Genomic DNA, 24,497 nt, shown 5'->3' with positions numbered 1-24,497 from the left:
TATGTTCTTATACCTTGTGTATTAGTCAGTCTGTAAGTCTATTTGTCTAACCCATTATTTAAATTTTAAATTGTATGTCTAAATATATGTTTATATTTTTATCAATTTTGTACCTCGCTTAGTAAAACTAAATAAGCGATTCATCAAACTCAAATCAAACTTGAAACTCGAATGACTCATACAAAATCTCAAACAAAACAGGCGGAAAGCTCTCCTGTCTGAAGCGCTGCACTGAATTTTGTATGAATTATTCCGTTTGGTTCCTGATACGCTACGTACTGAACATCTTGGACCCCTGAGGAAGAAGTGTTTTTCGAAACACAGACCATGTTGGGTCCGGTATGCATGATAACAAGAACCAGTCTTTGGATACAATTATTTCATTGATGTTGTCTATATAGGTTTTTATGACTTTTATTAAATAAATTCCTGCACCTTGTACATTTTCCTGCACCTTGTACAGTTTGGTTTTGGTTTTTTGCTTTGCATCCTTACTGGTTATTGTTGGTTTCTTTTTGCCTGGCATTAACCCCAAAACATGGCCATGTTCTTCATTTTATGCACAAATAAGCATTTTCTCCACTTATAGATGTACGGTAGTTAGGATTTTTATGCTTCATGACAGACAACTAATAAGTCAGATATTTTTGCCAGAAGTGATTTTGTATTCATCAATACACCACCCTGGTTCATCTAGTTCTGGTTATCCTCACTGTTTGCTGTATGATATGTGCTGATACTGGATTCTTTTTTCCCAACACAATGTGTGTGTGTTGGGGGGGGTTCTTGGATTATAAAGGTGGCTTCCGGTTGCTTATAGAGTGCATGTGGTAGACTAGTCTGGTTTGGCAAGCCAGCCTAGTTTGCTAGGTGCAATTTACACACAAACACTTTGCACAGAAACAAAAACACTTTGCTTTATTGTTTGCCTCACACAAAAAAGAAAGAATTTGGCTTACCTCAGCCAAGCACATACAGGTACCAGTCTGTTTTTCCAAGGCCTGCCTCCACCTATCTCTAGGGAAAACTTGAGAGTTCCTTTCTCCCTCAGGTACCTCTCTAGAATAAACCCAGCCTGGGTAGAAATACCTCTCTCCTGTGAGTCCCGCCCCTGTGACTCAGCCTGAGCTCCACAGCCCAGTGCATGCTGGAACCTGTAGTTCCACGTTTGATTAGCATCTCCTGCTGCCGGGGGTATAATATTTGCATGGGGGAGGGAAACCCCCTTAATCTATTACAGAGCATTTTAAATTATTGTTCTTGGGTTTCAAAACTTTGCATGTTTTTGTTCATGCTTATTTTTCTCAGATTTTGATTAGACGAGTGGCCTAATGGTTAGGGCTGTCACTTAACACTCCAGGTACATTAGATAAATTGTGAGCCCACTAGGGAGAAATATTTGAGTACCTGAATACAAACTGGTTTCGCCTTCATAGGCTCGGTTGTATTATTCAGTTACTGCTAAGGCAGCATTATCTTATGTAGGACCTAGTAAGTGGAGATTGCTTCTGTTCAAGGATCTTGGTACTTTTAAGAGATAGATGAAGGTGTTTTGAATCTGTCCAAGCATATTTGGGGATTCAGATCATACTATTCTATTTGCTGGGTTATTTTGAAAAATAGTAGGAACAACATTTGTTGTTAATGATTAATTACGTGGTTTGATTTAGACGTTTTAACGTATCATATAGAAGCATTTCAACTAGTTTATAAAATATTTCTGTGCAGTCCTTGACTACACAATAATAGTTTTCAAATTAAGCAGTCAGTCTTTTTTGGAACGATGTTTTGGCACAGGATCTCCCTTTAAATGACTTCATAATGAACTCTGGCAACTGTTTATTGTTTTGAAGGGTTGCCTGGTTTTCTGTACAAGATCATAGACAGAGTGGAAATTAATCTCCAAATGTGGTATACAATAGCCACAAGTACATTGGCACTGCGGTATTTTATTTATTTTATTTTTAGTATTTATATTGCACTTATAGCCTAAGTGGTTTACATTCAGGTACTCAAGCATTTGTCTATATCTGTCCTGATGGGCTCACAATCCATCTAACGCACCTGGGGCAATGGGGGGATTAAGTGGCTTGCCCAGGGTCACAAGGAGCAGGGTGGGATTTGAACCCACAACCTCAGGGTGCTGAGGCTGTAGCTTTGACCACTGTGTCACTCTAGAAATCAAAATGTAGCAAAAGTGAGCAAAGTCTAGGAAAATGAAGCCATTGTGACATCACTGATGAGGTTAGTTCTTATTGGTGGAATGAGGCATTGTGACATCACAGGATCAGCTCTGGTTACCAGAAACTGAAACTCTTCACACTATTATTTAGTATTATGTTTTCCCAAGGGAGCTCAGAACAGTTTACATGCATTTATTCAGGTATTTAAGTATTAAGCATTTGTCTATATCTGTCCTGATGGGCTCACAATCCATCTAATGCACCTGGGGCAATGGGGGGATTAAGTGACTTGCCCAGGGTCACAAGGAGCAGCGTGAGTTTGAACTCACATCCTGAGGCTGTAGCTGAGCCACTCTGGAAATCAAAATGTACCAAATGTGAGCCAAGTCTAGGAAAATGAAGCCATTGTGACATCACTGATGAGGTTGGCTCTTATTGGTGGAATGAGGCATTGTGACATCACAGGATCAGCTCTGGTTACCAGAGACAGACACTTTGCACTTATTCAGTTTTCTTTGCTGTTCTCCCAGGGGAGCTCAGAAGGGTTCATATGAATTTATTCAGCTACTCAAGTATTTTACCCTGTCTGTCCTGACGGGCTCCCAATCCATCTAATGTACCTGGGGCAATGTGGAGATTAAGTGACTTGCCCAAGGTCACAAGGCCCGGAGCATGGGATTTAGGGCTCCTTTTACTAAAGTGCGCTAGTGTTTTTAGCGCATGCAGGATTTTAGCGCATGCTAAACCCGCGCTACGCTTCTAGAACTAACGCCAGCTCAATGCTGGCGTTAAGGTCTAACGCGTGTGGCAAGGCCCTAAGTCACCTTTGTAAAAAGAGCCTTTAAAGTTACCCCCAGCCACAGGGTACAGGCTATACTCTAACCACTGCACCACACTTCAAAATAAATGCAGAGACACAGAATATAATTCAGAATTCCTTAACAAGCCCCTTATGGAATGGGGGCAGCTTATTTAGTTTTACATTCAAAATTCAGCGGTTCGACTGATTTTTGGGTTGAGAAAATGGGAACACATCAGTCCCTACTATCAAAACCTTTACTGGCTGCCCTTGGAAGCACGAGTTTTGTTGACATTTTTTTGCCTTTGCTATAAATCAATTTTTGGCCTGGCCCCTATGTATCTGGTTTCTCAATTTAATCTGGACAGTTCCATTAGGTCCACACGCAGAATTCATTTGTTCTCCTTGGTAAATGGAACGACTGGCTGGCTAACATCATCAACCACTCCTCATCTTACCTGAATTTTAGAAAATCAATAAAAACGAATTTGTTTAACCGACTGTAACCTATGAATCTAGTGTATCACTCCTTCCAACCAACACAAAAAGGACATATAAGTAAATTTCAAAAAATATGGAGACCATTAACTGAATATTGTAAAGAATGATTAATTTTCCCATGTATAGAATTTGATTTGAAGAAAATGAGGGGGATCATATTTCTAAATATTATATAGTATATTAACACTTGATTATATAATATGAACTATGGAAAGAATAGCATTTAAAAAATTTTATTCATGTTTACTGTATAGAAGGGAGGGGGGAGGGGATGGGATATTATTATATAAACTAAGAATGATATAAATTTAGATTTTTGAAATATTAGTATGAATTTTATATTTCTGGATGGAACATATGAAAATGAATAAAGATTTCTCATTCTGTATTATTGATAGGGAGGGAGGGAGGGGGGATTATTATATTCAATAATAATTATATAAATTTTGAATCTCTTGCATAATATCATAATTTTATAAAATATTGATTTTGAATGTAAAATGTTAAATTTGATATTAATTCATGAGTAAATCAAGTGTGTTTATTCAAGTTTATAATAAATATATTTAAAACACTTGTTGTAACATAAGAAAATGAATAAAGATTTATAAAACAAAACAAAAAAAAAAACTCCTTCCAACCTGTACCTTATTTTCAATGACTTTGCATTGTAACTTCTTCGACTTTAAATTGTAACTCCTTCGCTGATTGTCCAGCGCCTCTCGTTGTAAACCGCCTCGAACTATCATGGATTTGGTAGTATATAAAAATAAATTTATTATTATTATTATTTAAAAAATTCTTATATCCTGCAAATCTAAGCGATTTACAACATAGATAGAATAGATATAACATGAAAACATTTTGCTCTTCAAGACAAAAACCTGACTTTTCTGTTTTCATTCACAAAAATGCCTCAGAAAACGAAACTAAAACGTAACCTTATATACCAGGCCTTCAACGCTCGACGCGATGAACAATAAATTAAATAAATAAAGTAAACTGAAATGCAAGAGATTTAGGGCTCCTTTTACTAAGCTGCGATAGCGTTTTTAGCGCACGCAGGATTTTAGCACGCGCTAAACCTGCGCTATGCGGCTAGAGCTAACGCCAGCTCAATGCTGGCGTTAAGGTCTAGCGCACGCGGCAATTCAGCAGGCGCTAAAACCGCTATCGCAGCTTAGTAAAAGGAGTTTTCAAAATGTTTAGCGAATAAAGAAGGTTTTAGAAGTTTACGGAAGAGCTGGAAGGTAACTGGGACGCCTCAAAATTAGGGGAAGTTCATTCCATAGTTGGGGAAATTTAAACTGCTAAAATTCTTAACTCCTTGAATTCCTTTCCTAGAAGGAAGAGAAAGTTCAAATCGACGAATGCCTCTCGCAAAGGAAAAATCTAGAAACATTCCATAGCAGAGGAACGAGAGGCGCAAAAATACCATGTCAAATCTTAAAACCAAGACATAAACACTTAAACTGAATTCAAAAATAAACCGGGAGCCAATGGGGAGAGAAAAGCAAAGGAGTCACATGGTCGAATTTGTTCTTTGCGGCGGTATTCTGAATCAATTGTAGTCTTTGAAGGCAGTTCTTAGTGATGCCAAGATAAATGGCGTTACAATAATCTAACCGGGATAATATAATAGATTGGACCAGAACAGAAAAATGACGTTGATGGAAAAGAGATCTGACCTTCCTCAACATTTGTAAGCGGAAAAAACATTTCTTCACCAGAGAGTTTATTTGATCCTTAAAAGTAAGAGAAGAATCAAAATCTTTTTTTTTTTTTAAATATCTTTATTCGTTTTTACATTATGCAAACAAGTGTACAATAATTCAAGTCATACTATACATTCTTCACTTGAAACTCTACATTCATTTTATACCATAAACTTTCTCCCCTCCCTCCCTTTCCATATATTACCCCTCATAATGTCATAAAACCCACCCATCCCTCCTCCCCCCTACATATATTTAATGGGGATAAATATAATTATTTATTTATTATAATACTCAATTAATGGTCTCCACACCTCTTTAAATTTCTTATAATAACCTCTCTTGATTGCCAATGTTTTTTCCATTTCATACACCTGACAAACCGAACTCCACCAGAAACAATAATTCAATCCTCTATAGTCTTTCCAGTTATGTGTTATATGTTGGATGGCAACTCCTGTTAAAATCATTAACAGTTTGTTATTATTCGATGAAATTTGACTTTTGGCCCTCATAGACATTCCAAACAAAACTGTGTCATATGATAGGGCCACAGGATTCTCTAACATACAATTTATTTGACCCCAGATCAATTTCCAAAAATTATTAATAAAAGGACAATAAAATAATAAATGATCTAGAGTTCCAGCCTCAAGATGACAATGCCAACATCTATTAGACTTAGAGCAATCCAATTTTTGTAAGCGAACAGGGGTCCAGAGTGCTCTATGCAACAGGAAAAACCATGTTTGCCTCATAGACGCAGACATTGTACATCTTATCCTCCAAGACCAAATACGTGGTCATTGAGATGCATTAATTTGATGCTTAATCTCAATGCTCCAAATATCTCTAAGTACAGTCCTTGGTTTTTTATTTAAATAGCCAGATAATGTTTTGTACCACTGCGCGGCCTGGTGACCCATAAAATCTGCCTGGAAGCATAAGAATTCTAGAGTAAAATGAGTATTTAAAGACTTCCATTCAGGGAACCCTGCCTGAATGGCCTGCTTCAATTGCAACCACTTATAACTTTGTTTTTTATTAAGTCCAAATTTATGTTGCAATTGTGAAAACTCCAGCAGCTTACCATCATTAATAACATCATCTAAAGTACGTATTCCTGCTTCAATCCAATCCTTCCAGACAATCATAAAACCGCCTATTTGTATCTTGGAGTTCAGCCATATATTTTGACAAGTAGATTTTTGAATAGTAATAGGAGTTAAGTTGTTTACATACTTTAATGTTGTCCATGTGTCCATTAATATCCTATTGGTTTTCCTTATTCTAGGCATTTTAATGCTAAGCAGATGACGAAGCCTGATAGGAGACATGAGCTGCCACTCCAACCATAACCAATCTGGAAGCTTCTCCATGAGTTCTGGGAGGACCCAATACATACCTTGGCGCAATATATAGGATTGATGAAACCTATAAAAATTTGGAAAATTTACCCCTCCCTCCTCAATTGGTTTTTGTAAAGTCACTAGAGCAATTCTTACAGCTTTACCCAGCCAAATAAATTTACTAAGAATATTATTTAACTTTTTGTAAAAAGACCCCTGAAAAAAAACTGGTATCATTCCCATTTGATAACAAACCACAGGCAATATCATCATTTTGACAGTTTGAACTCTTCCCCACCAAGATAAATGTAAAGGATTCCATTGCTCACATAACTCTGTTACTTTTTGCAATAAACTTTTTTCATTCATTATAATTGTCTCATCAAGCGTGTTTTTTATCCATATACCTAAGTATTTTATTCCTTCTTCTTTCCAAATAAAAGGTAATGAGTCAAATAATCCTTTTGTGCAATGCACATTTAAAGGAAGAACTTCTGATTTAGTCCAATTTATTTTATATCCTGAAAACTTTCCAAATCTTTCAATCAAAACCAATAAATTTGGAATGGTTGTTTCCGGATTCCTCAAATGAAGTAATATATCATCCGCATATGCAGAAACTTTATATTCTTTATCTTTATGCGGTATACCCTGTATCTCCTCCTCTTGTTGAATAGCTAATAATAAGGGTTCAAGCACTATATCAAAAAGTAAAGGAGACAAAGGACATCCCTGTCTAACTCCCCTTTGCAATTTAAAACAATCAGAAAAATTATTATTGATATATAATCTAGCAACAGGAGAGCTATACAGAGTTTTAATCATTTGTATAAATCCCGAACCAATACCAAACCACTCCATGGCCTGATACATAAATGTCCATTCCACACGATCAAAAGCTTTCTCTGCATCTAGAGACACAGAAAAAGCCGGATCTCCAATTTCTTTTGTTAAATATAACATTTGCAATGCCAATCTGGTGTTATTAGAAGAGTGTCTCTGAGCAACAAACCCTGTTTGATGCATACCAACTATGTGAGGAAGAGCTTTTGCCAAACGTGTAGCCAAAAGTTTGGCTAATAATTTACCATCTACATTTATCAATGAAATAGGCCTGTAATTTGAAACCAACATGGGATCTTTATTTGGCTTCGGCAAAACAATAGTTAATGATTCTGCCATAGTGCCTGATATACAACCTTTCTTTAGTTGATTCTGATATAAATTTAATAAATGAGGTAAAAGAGTATTTTGAAATGCTTTATAAAACTCTACCGTAAAACCATCACCACCTGGAGAGGTCCCTACTCTAAGAGATTTCAATGCTGTTTGTAATTCTTGTAAAGATATTGGATTTTCCAAACTTCTTTTTATATGATCAGGAATCTTCGGACCTTCAATATTATTTAAAAACACTATACCATCTTTTTCTTTATTTAAATAAGACTCAGAAGAATACAGGTTTTTATAATAATTTAAAAACTGTTTTAAAATAGGACCAATCTGAAAATGAGTTTCACCTTTTTCATCTTTTATTGCATTCAATTTCATCTTTCTTTTTTTCACTTTAAGATAATTAGCCAATAATCTTCCCGCCTTATTTGAACTACCATAATACAAAGCTTGCTGACACATAATATTTTTTTTAGCCAAATTAGAAGAAATCTCATTATATTTATATTTTGCTTTTAATAAAGTTTGCAACGTAGAATTCTCCCACTTATTAATCAATTTTAATTCTAAATCTTTTATTTCGTGTTCCAGTTCCGTAAATTGCTTATTTAATTGTTTTTTAGAATAAGCTGAAAATGATATAATTTGCCCTCTCATCGTTGCTTTAAAAGCATCCCATATTATTTCTGTAGATATTTCCTCTGTAATATTATTTTGAAAATATTCATCCATTTTTAATTGAAATTCTTCACAAAATTTTGGATATGCAAGCAATGCATTATTAAATCTCCATACAGGCCTACCATTATCCGGGTCATTAAAATTTAAAGAAATCCACACTCCTCCATGATCTGATAAAATTATTGGTTCTATAGAGGCTTGTGTAACATCTTGTATTAGCCCATCAGAAACAAGAATATAATCAATTCTAGAAAAAGATTTATGAACATGTGAATAAAACGAAAAATCTCGATCATTAAAATGAAGAATTCTCCATATATCTTTTAAATTGCAAGAATTTATAAAATTATCCAACCCTAAAGATTTTAAAATTTTACTAGGTTTTTTATCCAATAAAGGGTCCACAACAGCATTAAAATCTCCTGCTACTATCAAATTATTAGCAGCCAGTGGTAAAATTATTGGTTGTAGAGTTTTAAAATATTCAATTTGATTCGAATTAGGTACGTACACATTAAATAGCGCCACGGTATTATTGCCCATACTCATGTTCACATGCACCCATCTTCCTAATTTATCTTCTTTCACCATATTAAATCCTGCTGAACATTTTTTATTTATTAAAATTGCTACCCCAGCTTTTTTCCCCACCGCCGGTGCAAAAAAGCAATCTCTCACCCAATTACCAATTAGCTTTTTTGATTCATCTCCATTAAGGTGAGTCTCCTGTATGAAATAGACATCCGCATTTTGTTTTTTTTAAATATAGCAATACTTTTTTCCTTTTTATCGGGTGGTTGAGACCATTAACATTTATTGAAAAAATTTTTAAAGTCATTATATCAAATCAAAACAATAATCAATAATATTCTTCACATCAATATTATAACCTCTTTTCCCCTTTTTAAAATTATTATTAGAACCCATCCCCTCCCCTATACCCCTTCCCATATTCTTAATCCCCTCCCCCTCCCATCCCTCCCTTAAATTACTTGCCAACTTTGAAACGCACACCTTGACTAGGCAATAGATAAACTCCCCACAAGCTATATTTATAATTTTAAAACCATTAGCCAGATCATTATCATATTAAAATGAATATCATTTTATCACACAAGACTTCTTTATCAAGGATTACCTCTTTTTTTTTTTTTCCTTTCCTTTCCCCCGTCTCTCATGAACCCTCCCTTCTCTACTCACTCATTTCCATTAAGATATTATTGAAATACATAAATAATCACACCAAATTTTAAAATTACATTCATCCAAACCACATCCATCTTTCATGTCAGATTACATCACATTCCCTCAAGTTAAATATCACTTTTAAATATTATTAAATATATAATGGAAATCTTTTTTCCTAACTTTTCCTATTCAAAAAGTCAATAAATTCCCCAAAACAACAATTTTTATCCCTTTAACATAACCCTCCTAACATTCCATACCCATTTCCACACTAGCATATTTGCTACCCTTTTAATTTCCACTCCATTCACAACATTCTCATATCATATGCTTTATATTATAACATCCAAACTTTCCTACATCCTTCGCTTTTACCAAAACTTCTAATTAATTTTTTTTTTTTTTTTTTAATCTCCTCGTATATCCACCATTATTTATATTAAGTTCAGACCAATTTTTATCCCAAACAACAATATTATGACTCTTGTTGCATTAATAGATTTGCAATTTTAAAACTATAGTCCATACATAACAACAAATTTCCTTTTCTTGTAATAAGATGCTATATGTCTCATAAAGTCTCATTTCAAATCTCCTCTTGCTTGCAGATCCATATAAAATTCTATCCTCACACTACTGTTTATACATTCTCAGTCTCATCTTTTGATCCACCTTAAATCTCCTTTCCAATTGTTTTGCATAAAGATTTACAATGACCACAATTTCAAACTTGTGGTGCCAATCATAGATCCTTCACATTCTACATATACAAACCCTGTTCCTTTTTTTTTTTTTTTTTTTTTTTGACCATCGTAGCTCTGTCATTTTTATTTTAAGGTCAGGCCAACTATATACCAGAACCATCTTCAAAAAATCCTCTGCTGCATTTAGAGAATTTCCATTACAATGTCTTATTCCATATATCACAGCTGACTTCCCCTTTTATGCAAATGAAAATTGTAAGGCTTACAAAGTCACAGTCTAACTCTCATCTTGCTTGCAGATCCATTCTATTTAATGTCCTCTTGCTTGTAGTTTATATCTTCTCAATACTATTTAGAACTTATTTCCTTCAATCTGTTTTGCACAATCCTCTATCGTTTCTCAGTCTGTCTGTCCAAACAGCAAGTCAGTACAATCCATCTTATTAACCTCTGTCCTTTAAAAGGTCTGTAATATTGCATCTCTTATGCTCTTGCAGGCTACATTCCATTTGCCTCATGACAAGATAGAATGTGGAATGTATTTGAAATCCAACTGCAGCCATGCCTTCAGAATCCTATTAACTCTTTTTTTTTCTTTTTTCTTCCTTTAACATAGAAATTTCCAAACAAAAATAAACATTTCAACCAAGAACACAAATACTTCCATCCAAGTCTCTATTAAGTAGCCATTGGTGATTCACACTGCTCCAAAAACTCCTTAAGTTTATCTGCAGTATCAAAATTCAAAGTTTTATTTTTATAAGTGACCCGCATAGTTGCCGGGTATATGAGCCCATATCTAGCTCCCAGACTTCTCAGCTGTGGTCTCAGGTCTAATAGCTGCTTTCTCTTTTGTGCCGTTGCTCTGGCAAAGTCAGGCACTATGTAAATCTTTGAATCCTGACACTTTAAGTTTTTATTATCTTTAGCTAATTTAATTATTTCAGCTACCTGTTGATATCTAAGTAGCTTAAAGATCAGTGGACGTGGTCCTTTTTGGCTGTTTGATAATCTCGTTGGGACCCTGTGTGCACGTTCTATTTCCAATGGAAACTTGTTTTGCATCGGGAGCACCTTGGGCAAAAAATTAATCAAAAATCCAATCGGATCCGACTTTTCAATTCCCTCCGGGACCCCAAGCACCCTTAAATTGCTCCTTCGTTCCCTATTGGACAAATCTTCCAGCTCCCTTTTAAGTGCTTCAATTTCCTTACTGTGTTCCATGTGCTTTATACTTTCCTCCTCACACTTTTCCACTCTTTTCTCAATTTGATCCACTTTCAATTCCATTGCTTGCAGTTTATTTGATAAACATACCACCTCTTCTTTCACTTCTTTTATATTTTTAGCGCATTCCAATACTATTTCCTTTACCGCCTGTATTTCCTTCATTATGTCTTTATTTTCTACATCCTCCGGCGGCAACAGAACTGACATCGGTGAAGCCGTATCAAGTTTCGATCGCTTCCCGCTTCCTGAGCTGCTCCCCGCCGCCAAATTTTTGTTTTGCTTTCCCGAAGCCATTATCCACCTCTACCTCACTTTTCAGAGTGAAATTTGAATTTTTTCTGGCTATGATCTCTGTCAAATAGCTTGTCTTCACAGAACAAATCCACTACCCAGCCATTTAGTTCCGCTCCAAAGCCACGCCCCCTCAAGAATCAAAATCTTAACGGAGAATTCAATTTGTAGGGAGGCTCCAGAATCCGAAGGAAGATGATCCAATTTTGGGCCTAAGCACAGAAGTTTCGTTTTAGCTGCATGGTATATTTCCCATGGGGCGGAAGCTCATAAGGGTCACCTGGCTCAATCACCTGTACACAGTCTGCAGGTCAACAGTGGATGGGATTCGTTACTATGATTATAGCTCTTTTGGTGTTCGTTTATTCATTTACATATCAAGTTTTATTTATTTTATCATTTATAACCTGCCTGTTAAACAAAGTGCATATATAATAGGAGTACATTAAAGCATCCAATATTATTGCGTAGTCAAGGACTGCACAACAATATTTTATCGTGGCGCAGTGATTAGAGCTGCAGCCTCGGCACCCTGAGGTTGTGGGTTCAAATCTATGCTGCTCCTTCTCACCATGAGCAAGTCACTCAATCCCCCATTGCCCCGGGTACATTAGATAGTTTGGGAGCCCCTTGGGACAGACAGGGAAAATGCTTGAGTACCTGAATAAATCTATGTAAACCCTTCTGAGCTCCTGGGATAACGGTATAGAAAATTGAAGAAATATATAGTGTGAAGAGTTTCAGCCTCTGATAACCAGACCTGGTATTGTGATGTCACAATGCCTCATTCCACCAATAAGAGCCAACCTCATCAATGATGTCACAGTGGCTTGACTGTCCTAGACTTGGCTCACTTTTACTACATTTTGATTTCTAGACTGGTGCAGTGGTTAAAGCTACAGCCTCAGCACCCTGGGGTTGTGGGTTCAAACTTACACTGCTTCTTATGACCCTGGTGCAAGTCACTTAATCCCCTCATTGCCCCAGGTACATTCAAAACATCGTGAGTGCCCTAGGAACGATAGGGAAAATGCTTGAGTACCTGAATAAATTTATGTAAACTGTTTGAGTTCCCTTGGGAGAACAGTATAGAAAATTGAATGAATAAATAGTGTGAAGCCTTTGATAACCAGAGCTGGCATTGTGATGTCACAATGCCTCATTCTACCAATAAGAGCCAACCTCATCAATGATGTCACAGTGGCTTGACTGTCCTAGACTTGGCTCACTTTTACTACATTTTGATTTCTAGAGTGGTGCAGTGGTTAAAGCTACAGCTTCAGCACCCTTAGGTTGTGGGTTCAAATCCACCCTAGGCAAGTCACTTAATCCCTCCATTGCCCCAAGTACATTAGATAGATTGTGAGCCCACCAGGACAGACAGGGAAAAATGCTTGAGTACCTGAATAAATTCAGGTAAACCGTTCTGAGCTCCCCTGGGAGAACAGTACAAAAAACTGAATGAATTAATAACTAAATGAAATGCTTCTATTTCTAGAACCCTAAAATAAAGGGGATGATGTACACAGAGCAACAATTACAACCTGAGAACAAAGTACAGTGGTGCCTCACACAACGAACTTAATTCGTTCCAGGAGCAAGTTTGTTATGCGAAAAGTTCGTTGTGTGAAACGCGTTTTCCCATAAGAATACATGTAAAACAAAATAATTCGTTCTGCAGCTCTACATTTCCCTCCCTCCACCTCACCTTATATGCAGAGTTTGCCAGCTTTCTTTTTCACCCAGCCGCACGCTTTCAAAAAGCTGTGCACGCGCAGCTGCTGAAGTTGATCAATGTTCTCCTCTCCTGCAACTTCCGGTTTCCGGTTGCGTCAGAGGAGAAGATTGAACAACAGAGCATGCGCTGCTCTTTGAAAGTGTGTGGCTGGCCGAAAAAGAAAGCCGGAAAACTCGGCATCTAAGGTAAGGTGGAGGGAGATGATGGAACACTGCATTCAGACAAGAGGGTGCTGCTGTTCCCGGCTCACATTAGGAAGCGGCGAGAGTAGTTCCGCCCCCCCCCCGGGCCCCTCGGGCGACTTCGTTGTGTGAAACGAAGTTCGTTATAGGGAGCAAGACAAAAAGTTCGTTATGCGCAGCGTTCGCTGTGCGAGGCGTCCGTTATGCGAGGCACCACTGTACTGCCTGAAGCAGAAGCTGCAACTCTAAACCAAAGGAGGAAGTACAAAGTAGCAGGGATAAGCCCTAAGGAAAGGCATAGAGGGGTAACTTGCAGTCCTAACCACCCTACCGGGCAGACTAGATGGGTCACTGGTTATGTGTCTATGTTGTCTTTTGACTACTGTCATCTTTAGCATCTCATCACCTGGACATTACCAAGACTCAAACCGTACCTGTCTAACAATTGTGGAATGAAGAATGCCCTGAAAATCAATCGTCTTCTCTGGCACATACAGGGGCAGCTTTTCGAACAAATAGACACAGAAGAGGAGCATCGTGATGGGGTTGGCATCGCATATGTCAGTGGCCTGGTTCCAACAGAAGAAGAAAACAGAGACAGATCATGGCATGAAAGTAATCTACCAGGAAATAACATAACATCATAAAAGAAAAAAAAGGGAGACAAGCAAAAAGGGGAAAGGATACATCAGTTCAATTTTGGGTGGGGGATGGACAAACCAAAAGGGGGCAGCAAAGGCCTAGGGGAAAAGGAACAATGCAGCTGAAGAGTAGTTGGCTTGACCCGGTATACTCAATAAGCCACTAATTTTTGTGTCGTCCCCCTCCTCCCCCCTCCCCACTCCCTGGCTTATAGTTTAGTTGGCACAAATTTCTCTCCTTCTCCCTTCCCCCTGCAATGACTAGTACGTCTCTATTGCTTTCCTCCTCTGCCCTCCCAGTGGTCACTGACATTTCACCTCTTCACTGCTACAACCGACACTGACGTTACAGAAACCTCAGTTGATGTCAGGCCTTGAGCATCTCTGCATGATCAAGGTTTGCCAGCTCCCACCTTCTGAGACTCTGAGAGACTTCAAAAGGTTGTAAATTGGCAAAGCCTTGAGAACATACAGATCATAACATAAGAACAGCCTTACTGGGTCAGACCAAAGGTCCATTAAGCCCAGTAGCCCGCTCTCAAGGTTGCTAATCCAGTTCACTAGTACCTGGCCAAAACCCAAAGAGTAGCAACATTCCATTCTACTGATCCAGGACAAACAGTGGCTTGCCCCATGTCTTTCTCAATAACAGACTATGGACTTTTCCTCCAGGAACTTGTCCAAACCTTTCTTAAAACCAGCTACGCTATCCTCTCTTACCACAACCTCTGGCAACACGTTCCAGCGCTTAACTATTTTCTGAGTGAAAACATATTTACTCCTATTGGTTTAAAACGTATTTCCCTGTAACTTCATCACGTGTCCCCTAGTCTTTGCCATTTTTGATGGAGTGAAAAATCGATCCACTTGTACCCACTTGTACGTTCTATTCCACTCCGGATTTTGTAGACTTCAATCCTATCTCCCCTCAGCCGTCTCTTTTCCAAACTGAAGAGCCCTAACCTTTTTAGTCTTTCCTCATACGAGAGGAGTTCCATCCCCTTTACCATCTCGGTCGTTCTTCTTTGACCTTTTCTAGCACCACTATATCTTTCTTGAGATTCGGAGACCAGAATTGAACGCAATATTCCAGGTGAGGTCGCACCATGGAGCAATACAGGGACATTATAACATTCTTAGGGCTCCTTTTTTCTAAACTGCGTTAGCGTTTTTAGCACACGTAGCATTTTAACGTGTGCTAAACCCACACTACACGGCTAGAACTAAGGTCTAGCGTGCGTGGCAATTTAGCGCACGCTATTCAACGTGTTAAAGCCCTAACGTAGCTTAGTAAAGAGGGCCCTTAGTCTTGTTACCATCCCTTTTTTAATAATTCCCAGCATCCCGTTTGCTTTTTTGGCCTCTGCTACCCATTGGGCAGAAGGTTTCATCGTATTGTCTATGATGATACTCATATCCTTTTCTTGGGTGCTAACCCCCAAGGTGGACCCTAGCATCCAGTAATTGTGATTCAGATTATTCTTCCCATTGGGCATCACTTTGCATTTGTCCACATTAAATTTCATCTGCCACTTATTTTGATTCAATTCCCTCTTTAACAATTTGATTTACTCTATCCTTGCGATATAATTTGTACCCAGGTAATGCAGTGTCCCATTGATTGACCTCCTTCTACCAGGTCTCTGAGATGCCTATTATATCTACCTCATTAATCAGTACTATATACTATAACTCTCCTATTTTATTTTTTAGGCTTCAAGCATTTGTATACAGACACTTCAAATTGTGTTTTTTCTTTGTAACTACAGGCTGCTGAGAAAATGGAAAATTTGAGGTTTTTCCTCTGTCTTCCTCCTAAAGCCTCCTGGCTTTCTTTCACCATTATTGAAACCTCTCTACTGGGACTCCCTAAATAACCTGTCTCAAGAGTATCCTTCAAGCATACCACACACCGAACCAATCGGTTTTGGGCGACTGTCGGCTTTCCTCTGCAGCCTGGTTCTATCCCGGTTAAGGTGGAGTCCATCCTTTCGGAACAACTCCCCCTTGCCCAGAAGGTTGCCCAGTTCCTAACAAATCTAATCTAATCTAAAATAATATTTGTGTGTCGCGCACACCTAAACAGGCTCTAGGCGACTTGAGGAGAGGAAAGGAAGAGGGTAGGGTGGAGGAAGGAGCGGAAGGGGGACTGGAAACATAAAACTTAGTAAAGGTCAGGTGCTTAAGATGGTCCTAGAAGAGTTAGTTGTCGAAGAGTGAAGTTTTCAGTTTCTTTTGGAATAGGATGTGGTTGGTTTCCATTCTAGTGGTCTCTGTGAGATCATTCCAGATTTTGACTTCGAGGAAGGTGAACATAGACTGGAAGATTCTTTTGTACTTGAGAATTTTTTTGTCGAGGGGAGGTTCAATTGGATCCTGTTGAGAATTCTGCATGAGTTGGACCATGCATCAGTTAAGAGTTTGATGAGTGGGACTGCTGAGTTGCCATAGATAATGTGATACATGTTACTGGCTGTTTTGAATTTTATACGAGCTGTGATGGGTAGCCAGTGGCTGTACTATCGTCTCAACCACGCATCTAGACTTCGGAGTTCTGCCTGCCTCTTGAGTCCTGCGCGTGGACCTGGGAGCCCAGGTTAATGGAAATCAAAATTTTCTGAAATAGGTTATAATAGGATAAATTGTTTTAATTATGAGCAAGGATGTGTGGCTCAAGTGACAAATGCAATATACTGCATCGGCCTAGCTTGCTGTAACTTTAGTGTCAGCGGCAGCAGCAAGAAGGTACCACTAAGAAGTAAAATGCCAGTTAATATAGACTGGGAGGGGGAAGGGAGAGAAAAGTGCCAGTCACCACAGAAGGGGAGGGAAGCGAGAAAGAAGTGTTGGTCACCCTGAGGGAGGGTGGAAATGAGTGAGAAATGCTGATCACCATAAGAGAAGAGAGGAGAGGAGCAGGAAAGAAATGCAAGGGAAGGAGAGAAATACTTGAACATAAACTCCTTGACTTGGAAGGAAAACTGTTCTCTCGTCATAATAAAGTACTTTTCTGTATGGTTGCTGTGTGGGAGCATCTACCATCGTCAGATAATAAATATCAGGAAAGAAGTGCAGGACATTTCAGATGCAGAAAGTGTGCTATTGGCTTTGCATCTTTATAGCGAAAAACATTTGTACATCCAGGTCGAGTCTTTCTCTACTTGCAACACTGAGAAAGTCATATACATTGTAATTTGTGATTTGTACTGATTTATTAAAACCATTTAGAATAACAAATTTCAATAGAAAAGGAAAAAAAATTACAATATACACGTTGCAAGCTAAAACCAAAAACATTATTTAAAAACGACCATAATCACACTAGAAATATCAAAGAAAAGCCTTTTCAAAACATAAATGCTTAAGTGCTACACAAGTCATGTTCACATAAACTAATTGAAACAGAGAATGTTAGAGCATAAAAGCTGTTATCACGATGAGGATCAGAGATAAGCCATTGGGTGGATGTTGCATTGAACAAGCTCAGTGTTTTGATTAGAGAGTTGCGTGGGGACAGAAATCCCACCCATCCCCGCCCGTCCCTGCCAGGATCCTCTCCGTCCCCATCCAGCCCCACCAGGATCCTCTCCGTCCCCACCCGTCCCCACCAGGATCCTCTCCGTCCCCACCCGTCCCCACCAGGATCCTCTCCGTCCCCACCCGTCCCCACCAGGATCCTCTCCGTCCCCACCAGGATCCTCTCCGTCCCCACCCGTCCCCACCAGGATCCTCTCCGTCCCCACCCGTCCCCACCAGGATCCTCTCCGTCCCCACCTGTCCCCACCAGGATCCTCTCCGTCCCCACCCATCCCCGCAAGGAATTACCTCCATTCCCGCCCATCCCCATAAAAAGCAGCAATTACTTCTGACAGGATCATCAATTCCACAGTTTCTTTTGGTGTTTTCCTTGCGGAATCTCTTTGGTGGAACCTTTTTTTTGTTTTCTTTTTCTACCCTTTCTCATTTTTAAGTTCTTGTAAACCGTGCCGAGCTCTACTTCCATGGAGATGATGCGGTATATAAACTTAAGGTTTAGTTTAGTTTAGTTTAGGTAATTAACTTATAAACCCCCTCTTTTACTATGGCTGACATGTCCATTACATTATATGGACGAACCCTGCTTCCAAAGCCTTCCATCCCCATGGGAGTCCCGTGGGCCAGAGGGAGGTCCCCGTGGGAGTCCCGTGGGTTAGGGGGGGGATTCCCACGATCCTGTTCCCATGCAGACCTCTAGTTTTGATAATGTATGTACAGTAGGTCGTTTGTTGAATTTGGAGATCTCACAATTTCCACTACAAATGTACTAGACTGGGATTTGGACCCGAATCCCCTTGTGCATAAACTGCTACACTGACCACTAGGCTAGGGCTACCATATTGCATTCAATCATTTATGACTATTATTCCACTGTGGATGCACTTCACATTTGTTAATGACATTGTTATAATGTGCTCTTTGTTGGAGCAAGCATTTTGTTGGCTTTGTATTTCATCTTTTATAAAATCAATAAAACTTTTTGAACTAAAAAAAAAAAAATCTGCCCTGTTCCGCCTCCTGACCTGCCTCGCTCCGCCTCTAGCCACGCCCCTTCCCACCCCCAGCCATGCCCCCACAAAGCCTCCTCTCTTCCTCTCCTACAAGCTCTGGCCGCATCTAGAGGACCTGGAGCATGCACAGATGTGTGTGATTGATTGATTTCAGTTTCATTTCTCAGAGGGGCAGCATCAACTGGTAGTTTATGGAGGGGTCAGTCTTAATCCCTCCAGCGATCAGCTGGTCATTCAGAGCATCTTTTTGAAACTTGGGAGGACATGATTGAAACAGGTCTCTTTTGAGACTTGGCCATTTCTTCCTGTTCCATTATCACTGATAGATTTCCTAAATTTTGGCTCACCCTGGTCCCACCTAAAACACGCCTCCAACACACCCCTTGCAATTTGGATGAACTCAGTGGGAAACGTCCCAATTCAAAAATCATGATTTGGATGTTTTCAGCGGGACTTTTTTTTATCGTTCCTTTTGAGACATCTGCTTCAAACATGAGCAACTGAGTGATACAGCAGCGATTTAAAATAAACAGGTTAAAGGATATAACACAATTTGTACAGTATGTTAAGCAGTGACTCATTCACTTTTTTAAAAATTATTTGAGTTTATTCCATTGCCACTGTTTTGGGATTCTTGTCTTTATGTTCAAACATTTTTATTGAAGGAAAAATGAAAATGCATATATATTATACAGAAAGATATTCTTTACAAATGATTTCACAAATGTTAAAATTCTAATCCATATATTATTACATTACATTACATTACATTAGGGATTTCTATTCCGCCATTACCTTGCAGTTCAAGGCGGATTACAAAAGGTTAATTTAAATAGAAACAGAGTTACAATGATTAGCTAGAGAGGTAAGTTGTAGATCTTTTAAACATTTAACGGGTTGTTGAGGGTGAGGTGGTTTGTAAAAGAATTAATAGGTGGTCTTTTGTTATTATTAGTGCAGTGATGGGTAGATCAGATGTCAGTTTTAGAGTTACAAAGAGGTCATGATGTTATTATATAAAAATTATATCATAAGAACATAAGCAATGCCTCCACTGGGTCAGACCCAAGGTCCATCGTGCCCAGCAGTCCACTCACGCGGCGGCCCAACAGGTCCAGGACCTGCGCAGTAGCCCCCTATCTATCCCTTTCTTCAGCAGGAAATTGTCCAATCCTTTCTTGAACTCCAGTACCGTACTCTGTCCTATTACATCCTCTGGAAGTGCATTCCAGGTGTCCACCACACGCTGGGTAAAGAAAAACTTCCTAACATTTGTTTTGAATCTATCCCCATCCAATTTTTCCGAATGCCCTCTTGTTCTTATATGTTTTCAAAGTTTGAAGAATCTATCCCTCTCTACTTTCTGTATGTCCTTCATGATCTTGTAGGTCTCTATTATGTCTCCTCTGAGTCTCCACTTTTCCAGGGAGAATTCTGCTGCCAGATCTTTGTCGTTTGCTTCCTTTTGTCCAGGTGGACGATAGTATAGACCCAATCTTATGTCAAGGCCACTTTTTCCCGGTAATTTAACCCATAATGACTCCAATCCTTCCTCCAAACATTTTATATAATAAGCCATAATCCCCCCATTTTCCTCCCCTCCAACCCATAATCAATTTCCCCTCCCCGGATGAAAGTTGACAAAAATAAAGATCTGGAATGTAATTTAGACAACCTTAGCTTCAACGTAAATCACTGAGAATTAAACTTCTTGCTCTAGGTGAAAGGTTTATGGAATAATCATAAAACCGACCCACTTTTCAGGGTTTCTTTTAGATGCCCTGGTACCTTATCCCCCTTCCCTGAGTTAGCCAAATTTCAGCTGCAATGCAAGCCAGGTATGTTCAGGTAAAATGAACTGATTGCCTTGGTTGTTCTAATCGTCTCCCCTTTAATATCTTTCTGGATTTCATTACTATTTTATTTATGGCAAACATTTTCCTTGTTCCGATCTATAGGAGATGGAGAGCTTGCACTGTGTGAAGAACTGCTGACTGTAACGTATGAGTAAAATGTGTCCAAGGCTGCCGATTTCAGCTGTGCAGCCGCTTTGTTTTAGCTGGGATTGCAAATTGAAACCTACATATGTCTTCATGGATAAATCCCCACGGACAGCATTCGTTATTTGTCTCATAATAGGCATAAAGGTTGCATGTTCCAGGATAAAATCCTCTCAAAGGCTGCTCTAGATTCACTTCCAGCCATGTAGACTCCTCTAGGTGATCGAGACTCCTGTGGTACAAAATGTCTCAGACCATTAATATTAGTACACTTCTCCTTCTGGGTTCACGGGGGATAGGGGCAGAGCCGGACCGCGAATGGTGAAATACCGCGAATATCTTCTGGTCCGGCTCTGACCCACCCCTGCCTCTCTCCCGCCTTTCCCCTGGCATCCCAGCCTTACCTGGTGGTCTAGCAGGCTTCGGGGCAGGAGCGATCTTCCTACGCTCCTGCCCCGTGTAGATCACCAATAGGAAATGGCTGCCATGAGTTCCCGTAGTCTCTCGAGACTTGTTGAAACTGACGATTTCTATAAGGCTATGAGCTGTATTACAGCCGGAGCCTTGAAGTTGCATCGGATTGCCTGTTAGAAAAGTCTCCTCCGATGCAACCAGAAACAGGAAGTTGCGTCAGAGGAGACTTTTCCAGCAGGCAACGCGACGCAACTTCAAGGCTCCGGCTGTAATACAACTCATAGCCTTATAGAAATTGTCAGTTTCAACAAGAAAAGGTAAGGGAAAAGAAGGGAGATGCATGGTTGGATGGCTGGCGGGAGAGAGTGGGCTGCTGGATCGAACGCTCGTTCACCGTGCGTTCACGCATGTTCACTGCCCCGTGCTAACCATTCACCGCTCCACGGGGCAGTGAATGGCCTTGTCCCCGATCTCGCAGTGACCTTTTTTTTAATTCACTGTTTTGGCGGGTTACCCGCAGCTACCCACGGGTAACAACCACCGTGTCATTCTCTAAATCAAATTTCAATAAATAAAGTACGTTATATTCATTGCATGCAAAGATGTGCTTTCATCAGATTTTTAAAGGGGTTTGTGACTTTGAAAAGGTTATCAAGGTTCTATTGTCACTTTCAAGCATCATCAGTGGTCACCAAACTATTCTGCCTCATCCAACCTGAAGAACGGGCCAAACTTAACGACTTCACCGTGACTCTTGCTTCAGATTTGTTATTTTCATTACTGACAACGGGTTCAATCTACTTGCAAGATATACACCCGTTAAATACTTACCCCAGAGCCCACAGGTTAGAAAAATACTGACCTGCACATCTATCTCAAGGCCAAGGGTCTGTACAGCATTCACAACTATCAGGCAATTGTGCAGGCACTGCTCAGGGCTCTCTGGCCTCGGGTACATTCTCAAGATGTGAGATGGAATCTGAAAAGAAATTCAGAAGATCAAGAAATAAGAAAGCCAGTCGGAATTGATAGATTCGGGGGGCTTGATGCCTCTTTTGTTCCTCTAAGGTTTCTTCCTCTCCTTTTCATTTGGACTGCCAATCACAAGCCCTGGTGAAGTCGATGAAGCCCGGAACCTTCCCTCCCCCAACTCACGTCCTTTTTCATGCAATTTCCACAAGGCAAACCCTCAAACTGCCAGCAATGCATGAAAGAGGAAAACAAAACATATTTAGAGGTGCATTACAAAAAAACCCTGTAAAGCAGTTATCTCCATTACTCTTCTAGATTTTCAGTGCTGAACAAAGCAGACTGAGTGAAGGGAGGGCGCAGAGTTGTCCTCCAATGACACAGCTGTCTTGATGTGTTCCCCCCCCCCCAACCAACTCTGATACAGTCTGCCTGGTTGCTCAGGTGCATTCGGATTCATTTGTGTAACTCAAATAAAATCTGTCCCCTACTATGCACACACACGTTTTCTTTCCCTGAGGGCATCTCTTCCACACATTCTCGATTCTTCTTCTCCAGCATCTCTACTCAGCATACTCCCCTCCAACTCCATCTCAGCTAGTCTGTCCTTATCACTCAGCTTAAGAACATAAGAATTGCCGCTGCTGGGTCAGACCAGTGGTCCATTGTGTCCAGCAATCTACTCACACAGCGGCCCCCAGGTCAAAGACCAGCGCTCTAAATGAGTCCAGCCTCACCTGCGTACGTTCCAGTTTAGCAGGAACTTGTCCAACTTTGTCTTGAATCCCTGGAGGGTGTTTTCCCCTATAACAGACTCCAGAAGAGCGTTCCAGGTGTCTACCACTCTCTGGGTGAAGAAGAACTTCCTTACATCATTCTATCTCCAATTCTAACCCATTCAAGCTGGCTCGCCCCCTAGTTTTTTCATGGGAAGATTAGGTTCTTACCTCAATAAACTTCTTTCTAGGAGAAAGGCATATGAGTCTCCCACTAGAAGTGGTGGAAACAAAGACTGTGTTTGAGTTCAAGAAAGCATGGGACAGGCATTAGTTCAGAAAATAAAATATTTCATCTTTTATAAAATCAATAAAACTTTTTGAACTAAAAAAATTAAATTAAATGGTCATTTTTCTCAATGGAGGAGAGTAAACAGTGGAGTGCCGCAGGGGTGCTATTTAACTTATTTATAAATGATCTCAAAATTGGAATGACAAGTGAGGTGATTAAAGTTGCACATGACACTAAACTGTTCAAAGTTGTTAACACGCATGAGGATTGTGAAAAATTGAAGGCGGACCTTAGGAAATTGGAAAACTGGGCATCCAAATGGCAGATGAAATTTAATGTGGACAATTGCAAAGTGATGTACATTGGGAAGAATAACTGGAATCACAGTTACCGGTTGCTAGAGTCCACTTTAGGAGTTAGCACCCAAGAAAAGGATCTGGGTGACATCGTAGACAATACGATGAAACCTTCTGCCCAATGTGTGGCGGCAGCCAACAAAGCAAATAGGATGTTAGGAATTATTTAAAAAGGGATGGTTAACAAGGCTAAGAATGTTATAATGCCTCTGTATCGCTCCATGGTGCAACCTCACCTTAAGTACTGCGTTCAAGTCTCGTCTCCTTAGCTAAAGAAAGATATAGTGGCGCTAGAAATGGTTCAAAGAAGAGTGACCAACGTGGTAAAGGGGATGGAACTCCTCTCATAACAGGAAAGACTAAAACGGTTAGGGCTCTTCAGCTTGGAAAAGAGACGGCTGAGGGGAGATAGGATTGAAGTCTACAAAATCCTGAGTGGAGTAGAACGGATACAAGCGGATCGATTTTTTGCTCCGTCAAAAATTACAAAGACTAGGGGACACTCAATGAAGTTACAGAGAAATACTTTTAAAACCAATTGGAGAAAATTTTTTTTCACTCAGAGAATAGTTAAGCTCTGGAATGTGTTGCCAGAGGATGTGGTAAGAGTGGATAGCGTAGCTGGTTTTAAGAAAGGTTTGGACAAGTTCCTGGAGGAAAAGTCCATAGTCTGTTATTGAGAAAGACACAGGGGAAGCCACTGCTTGCCCTGTATTGGTAGCATGGAATATTGCTACACCTTGGGTTTTGGCCAGGTACTAGTGACCCGGATTGGCCACCGTGAGAACGGCTACCGGGCTTGATGGACCATTGGTCTGACCCAGTTAG

The 24,497-nt window shown here is 39.7% G+C and overlaps 1 protein-coding gene across 2 annotated transcripts in view; it reads right to left on the bottom strand.

Moving 5' to 3' along the window:
- CFAP47 (cilia and flagella associated protein 47) overlaps window positions 1-24,497 on the bottom strand; it is a 1,062,207-nt gene that overhangs the window by 580,289 nt on the left and 457,421 nt on the right. For both annotated transcript variants that reach the window (XM_033947561.1, XM_033947559.1), the window contains exons 35-36: window positions 22,199-22,315; window positions 14,169-14,303 (exon numbers count right to left, since the gene is read on the bottom strand). In XM_033947561.1, the coding sequence (XP_033803452.1) occupies window positions 14,169-14,303; window positions 22,199-22,315 (252 nt within the window). The remainder of the gene's footprint in view (window positions 1-14,168; window positions 14,304-22,198; window positions 22,316-24,497) is intronic.

The sequence above is a fragment of the Geotrypetes seraphini genome, chromosome 6, assembly GCF_902459505.1.
Source record: "Geotrypetes seraphini chromosome 6, aGeoSer1.1, whole genome shotgun sequence".
NCBI lineage: Eukaryota > Metazoa > Chordata > Amphibia > Gymnophiona > Dermophiidae > Geotrypetes > Geotrypetes seraphini.
This window is presented reverse-complemented; position numbering and strand designations above follow the sequence as displayed.